The sequence below is a fragment of the Coptis chinensis genome, chromosome 3 (assembly GCF_015680905.1).
Source record: "Coptis chinensis isolate HL-2020 chromosome 3, ASM1568090v1, whole genome shotgun sequence".
Lineage (NCBI taxonomy): Eukaryota > Viridiplantae > Streptophyta > Magnoliopsida > Ranunculales > Ranunculaceae > Coptis > Coptis chinensis.
In genome coordinates this window covers 873923-880163 of record NC_141458.1, presented here as the reverse complement: position 1 = coordinate 880163, position 6241 = coordinate 873923, and the positions used below count along the sequence as shown (strand labels likewise).

General features: G+C 35.4%; 1 protein-coding gene across 1 annotated transcript; it reads left to right on the top strand.

Annotated features, from left to right (window-relative positions):
- Positions 1 to 2910: 2910 nt before the first annotated feature.
- Positions 2911 to 5522, top strand: LOC147507054 (uncharacterized). Its single transcript, XM_086599019.1, has 3 exons — positions 2911 to 3561; positions 5100 to 5240; positions 5378 to 5522. Exons 1-3 carry the CDS (start codon positions 3145 to 3147, stop codon positions 5471 to 5473), a joined length of 654 nt encoding a protein of 217 aa, XP_086455145.1. The 5' UTR covers positions 2911 to 3144; the 3' UTR covers positions 5474 to 5522.
- The last annotated feature ends 719 nt before the right edge of the window (positions 5523 to 6241 follow it).

The window sequence follows — 6241 nt, the reverse complement described above, 5'->3', positions numbered from 1 at the left end:
ATTCATCTTATAAATCCATTTTTGGTGGTGGAGTTTATCTAACGAGCTTCGATATATATATATATATATATATATATATATATATATATATATATATATATATATATATATATCAGGCCCGATCTTAGAAGTACATACTTATTTTAAAGTTAAAATAAGTACGTAAGTAAAACATCACCTAGAAAATAAATTCAACTCTAATTTTTTGTGGGTATTACCTACATACCATAAAGATCAACTCCACAAAATTTGAGCTCATTTGGAAATCTCTAACATAGCTAAAACTTGTTGTCATCTTTAAAAAGAAATCTAACGGTCCAGAAAATAGTATTTTTACAATCATCTTTTGCCTAAGTTAGAGATTTCCAAAAGAGTTGAAATTTTGTAGAGATGATGTTTATGGTGAGTAGATGATATCCACAAAAAATTAGGTTTGAATTCATTTTCTAGGTAAAGTTTTACTTACGTACTTATTTTAACTTAAAATAAGTATGTACTTCTAAGATCCGGCCGATATATATATATATATATATATATGGCTACCTTGACAACTTATCTTGACATCCACAACTTACACAATGAACTAAGAGCTGATTTTCTGGGAATATGTTCTCCATACAATAGAGATCATCTCCACAAATTAACAAGACATTTGAACATGTCTAACCTTGTCAAAAGTTGTGTTTAAGTTCAATATTTATCTAACGGTTCACAGTTTTAGCACTCTTTTTAATTAAGCTAGACATATCCAATTGAGACGAGTTTTGGTGGAGATTCTATCCAAGATAGGAGGATCTTCTTTACCAAAAATCAGCCCTTAGTTTAATGTACAAATTCACTTTTAAGTTTTGGATGTCAAGATAAACTGTCAAGGTAGCCAACTCCATATATATATAAAGCATGAATATGGGCTTTGTAGGAGACGAAGCCATAGTTGCAATGGTTTGGTATCAGATTCACATTAGCCTTCACACTCATGTTCACCGGAGGTCCGCAGCGTGGCTAAGTGGGGTCAAGATCGTCGTGTAGTAGGGTGAGGCGGGTCATATATATATATATATATATATATATATATATATATATATATATATATATATATATATATATAATCGGTATGGTGGTGTGGCGGGTCATTATAAAATAGTATTAGAGTCGAGAACAGCTCATTCTTAAGGTGGTGGGATTGTGATACCCCTAGGCATGGCCTGGGAAAGGGTATGATAGAAAGGTGCATAGCCCGGGTTTGGGTAATGGTTGTGTCATGGTGGTCTCTCACTTTGCTTAAGCGACTGTCCAAAGATTCTGACTATAACATATATATATATATATATATGACTACCTTGATAACTTATCTTGACATCCACAACTTACACAATGAACTAAGAGTTGATTTTCTGGGAATATGTTCTCCATACAATAGAAATCATCTCCACAAATTATCAAGACATTTGAACATGTCTAACCTTGTCAAAAGTTGTGTTTAAGTTCAATATTTATCTAACGGTTCACAATTTTAGCACTCTTTTTAATAAAGCTAGACATATCCAATTGAGACGAGTTTTGGTGGAGATTCTATCCAAGATAGGAATATCTTCTCTACCAAAAATCAGCCCTTAGTTTAATGTACAAATTCACTTTTAAGTTTTGGATGTCAAGATAAGCTGTCAAGGTAGCCAACTCCATATATATATATATATATATATATATATATATATATATATATATATATATATAAAGCGTGAATATGGGCTTTGTAGGAGACGAAGCCATAGTTGCAATGGTTTGGTATCAGATTCACATTAGCCTTCACACTCATGTTTAGTATTATATATATTGTGAAAACCCCTAGGCTAAGTGGGGTCAAGATCATCGTGGTAGGGTGAGGCAGGTCATATATATATATAATCGACGTGGTGTGGTGTGGCGGGTCATTATAAAATAGTATTAGAGCCGAGAACAGCTCATTCTTAAGGTGGTGGGATTGTGATACCCCTAGGCATGGCCTGGGAAAGGGTATGATAGAAAGGTGCATAGCCCGGGTTTGGATAATGGTTGCGTCATGGTGGTCTCTCACTTCGCTTAAGCGACTGTCCAAAGATTCTGACTATAACTAATTAATCATCCAAATCCTAACGTCGAGGCCTTTTCCAGAACGTTTGGTTGTGGATTCCATAGGAACTCAATAGTTAAGCATGCTCCGGTAAGAGGAGTCCAAGGATGGGTGACCTCCTAGGGTTTAGACATCCAAAATGAATATCACAAAATCATATTGGTTTTTGGCAAAATAGACATCCAAAATGCCAACCATTGTCTTCCAACTTCAAGCAACACATACAATACAGAATAATGACTGACATATATGCAAACATTACAACCATAATTAACCACTTCTTCACCCTTTTACCTGGCCAAAATTGGTGAGTTGGGGTTTTTCGGATTTTGTAGCAGAGAAACCAATTCAGGGATTTCTTTTGTTTCTTTTGTTTATTAAGAGTGAAAATGGTGTAAGTAGGAAGGTACGTGCTGGTCTCAACTCATGTTGGTATTTACACATTGCAACAACTGACTCGCCACATATCTCTATTAGTAAAGTACACCATAATTAACCTCACCTTTTAAATTAGACCAACCTTTTATCTACCACTAAATACCCTTGATTAGATATTAAAATAAAATATTCAATGCCTTTAAAAAGGACTATTCTGTCATTTCAACTTTTATTTCCATTTATACCCTTAAGTTATAACACCATCACAAAGGAGTTTTGTGTAAATTCAGGTTGAAAACCAAATGCACGCACTATATGACTATATGAATTGTACGCCTATATTTATTAGTCATTAATTAAGACTTAAATTACCATAAATACACTAATCCTTTCCCTTTTCCTCTCCCTCTCAATCTCTACGTATCCCATCTTTTTTTGCAAACAGTAGGTAAAAAAAAATTGTATTATCTCTTGCCTCTTGAAATACTTGGGATCAACAGCCTTCCCTTCTCTGTCTCTTAAATTAAAAAATAACCTCTAATCACTTAACCTCCGGTCTCTTAACCTCAACAAACAATTCAGAAACTTAGCTACATAACTACGATAGTAAAGATTGGAAGCTTCAACTCTTGCCTCCAATTGCACGAATAACCTTGATGGACACTGATGTTGAGGACGTAGAGAAACTACCCACTGCTGCTGATGAATCTGAGTCGTCGGTCAAGAAGTTGATGGATTCTTTCAACCCTTCACTCAAAATGGACAAAATGGTTACTTTGGTTAGCTCTGACGGATATGAATATGAAGTGGAAGAAGAAGTTGCTCTTGAATCTCAGGTTATCAAGGACTGGATCGAAGATAAGTCTATTGATGAGGATGATAGAGAGTTTCTTTTATTTAATGTACACAGTGACACCCTTGATTTGATTATTGACTATTGCGAGAAGCATGTTTCCAGTCGTAAAAGTAAATGTGCTTCTTCTTCTTCTTCTTCTAATGGTGCTGAAGAGCTTAAGGAATGGGATGATGATTTCATTGATCTCGATCTGAATACTTTGGGTTCTCTCCTTAAGGCAAGTGTTTCTTTATTTTTAAGTCCTACATTAATGGATTTGTGAAGATAAAATATTTATTGCATATACATTTTCGAGACAAAATCTGTACTGTAAAAGATTAGATCGAACATTTTCAATGTACCAATCTAGACTTTCACTTGCAGTAGTTTACATGCCTCATATGTATTTGTTGGTTAGAATGTTTCTGCAATTCTACTCACTTATTATTTAATCATCACATGTTACATTTTGCATCTGTTATATTCTTTTGTGCGATTACGTGCATGATTTAAAAAGTGGAGATTGCAGCTACCAATATAACATATTATGGCCAGTGATATATAGACTGGTTAGGGTGTTGTCATATGTGTTCATCGAGTGATTGGCGAACGTTATAGTCTTATAGACTACCCACTTTGATTCTGTTTTTTAATGTGGACTGCGCGCACAAAATAAAGAACCAACACTGGAGAGTAAACAATCACTTACGTTGCCGCTTATCTCAGTCCCAACAACTTCCATCATCGTCTACTCTCACTGTAACAGCCACTGCTACCTCCTCTCTCTCTCTCCATATAATCCATAAGTGATGTGATGGGGAATCCCTCTCAACATGGTTAATAGGAGCAAAGCATTGACTAGAACTTTGCTGATCTGGACGCAATCATCTCAGAAACCCCCATTTATGATGTTGCTGGGGCTTGAGTTCCTCTGTCGTAACTTGCAAGGGTAGTCTCATTTCCATTGCCTTGTGAACTTACTGCCTTAATAACCTCCTGGCACTGGACAGAGACAAATTCTCTTCAACTTTTATGTTTTTTGATCATCACATGACGGATTATAGTTAGGTGAGAGGCAGATTATTGGAGCTTGTGAGTGCAAAAGTAGTAATATATAGTTGCAGTCTTTGACCATCTGTCTTTTTTTTCGTTCTACTTATCTGCTCGATTGGATTTTTCCTCTTTCTTTTCCAGTGTTCTTCATTTTAAGTTTCTCTACAAGAAGTCGCTTCTTTACAATTTTTGCACGTTAAGAGTTGTATTTTTAAGAGTACGTTATCACGCTGTACATTCTCAGTATCACACATTAGATTATTTGGTTTGATGAATAGTTGTTGGTGAAATTAAAATGAGACTATGTTGTTTTTTTTGTTATGATAGCTTCCCTTTCATAACTTTTTTTATTACTCTAGCTTTTTTTTTACTGGTACATGATTTTGATGAATCGTGTATAGTCTCTTCACTAAAGGGCTTCTGTTCGAGTTGGAGATCTAAGAAACTTAGTCTGTACTTATCAAAAAGTTATTTGTTTGATTCCCACAAAATGTGACAGTTCAAACGCTTAGCTTACTGGATCAGGTTCTTTTGCTTCCCTTGAATAGCTATATGGAATCCATGTGGTGATAGATGGTAAAGAGTTGTATGTGTGATAGCGGTTGAATTGGATTGGATTGTATTCTTCTACTCTGTTTGAATATGTGTCTATTGTACTTATATACATAAGAAAAAGAAATATTTTCTGCTCTTTATCTGTTAACTCTATGCGGTACTTCGCAGCAAAGAAGCTATCGAAAGAAGTTGAGAGGCTTCAAAACCTGCAACAGGAGGGACCTCACAGCATTGTCATGGAGGGAAACAGAAAAAGTCCAAGGAAAAGAAAAGAAAACAATGATGATATGCAGTTGGAATCTTCTGGAGGTAATCCTGTTAGTTTGAAGGATCTCTCCACTTGCTCTTTGAGCACGAACCACATATTCAGCAAGCTGTGGTGCAATCTAACACTGTAAGGATAAGAAACTGAAACAATGACAATGTGCAATTGCATTCTTCTGTAGGTACTCAAGTTGGTTTGGACAATCTCTGTACTGGTTCTTTGCGAAAGAAGCCACATCGTCAGCATGCCCAACCAGCTGATGAAGCCAATCAACTAAGTCTACCATTGTTGACAAACTCAAAAGAAAACCTCCCGTGAGAGGCTCTCTATGTGATGATGGTCATGACCTTCAGCAGGTATGCTGTGTAAGATTTATACTGCTGACAACTTACTTACTTTCCCTTTCTACTTACCCCGTGATTATGAGTTATTGAGTTTTTAGACAAATAACCGTGGGAAAGCCCTCAGAAGTTCCGATATGTACAAAGTTGACTAAGTTTCTTCCAATCATATGTGTTCACCACTCCATATGCATGATTCTGTTTTCTGATTACATCCTCTAGAAGACTGCATGAGTACAGCTTTAATACTTTTTAATTCTTCTAGAATCCATAGTTCACTTGAAGTTTTAATTTGTGTGTGAAGCAAAAGGACTATGCATAATTGTTCGCTTCTTCAAAAGTTGATTCTCACCTGTCTTTAACTCCAACAAAGTGCACGCTTTTCTCCCTTCAACATGAGGTCCTGAATATGGGATTTTAATTCTTGAATCTTCCATCCGGTTTCTTGATTAGCCACTTACAATTTTTGCACGCTAAGAGTTGTATTTTTAAGAGTATCGCTATCACTGCATATTCTCGAGATCACACATTAGATTATTTGGTATGATGAATAGTTGTTGGTGAAATTAAAATGAGATCAGAAAGAGTTTTTTTGTTATGATAGCTTCCCTTTCATAACTTTTTTTATTACTATAGCTTTTTTTACACATGATTTTGATGATTTTGTTTTTACCATTGTTGATGCCCTTTGCTTCTTTTCTCAT

What these genes read in the sequence shown, in the direction of transcription:
- LOC147507054 (XM_086599019.1), top strand. Translation starts at nt 3,145, where the DNA reads ATGGACACTGATGTTGAGGACGTAGAGAAACTACCCACTGCTGCTGAT. An exon ending in CTTTGGGTTCTCTCCTTAAG is followed by an intron (nt 3,562 to 5,099) that starts GCAAGTGTTTCT and finishes GGTACTTCGCAG; the next exon opens with CAAAGAAGCTATCGAAAGAA. An exon ending in GCAGTTGGAATCTTCTGGAG is followed by an intron (nt 5,241 to 5,377) that starts GTAATCCTGTTA and finishes ATTCTTCTGTAG; the next exon opens with GTACTCAAGTTGGTTTGGAC.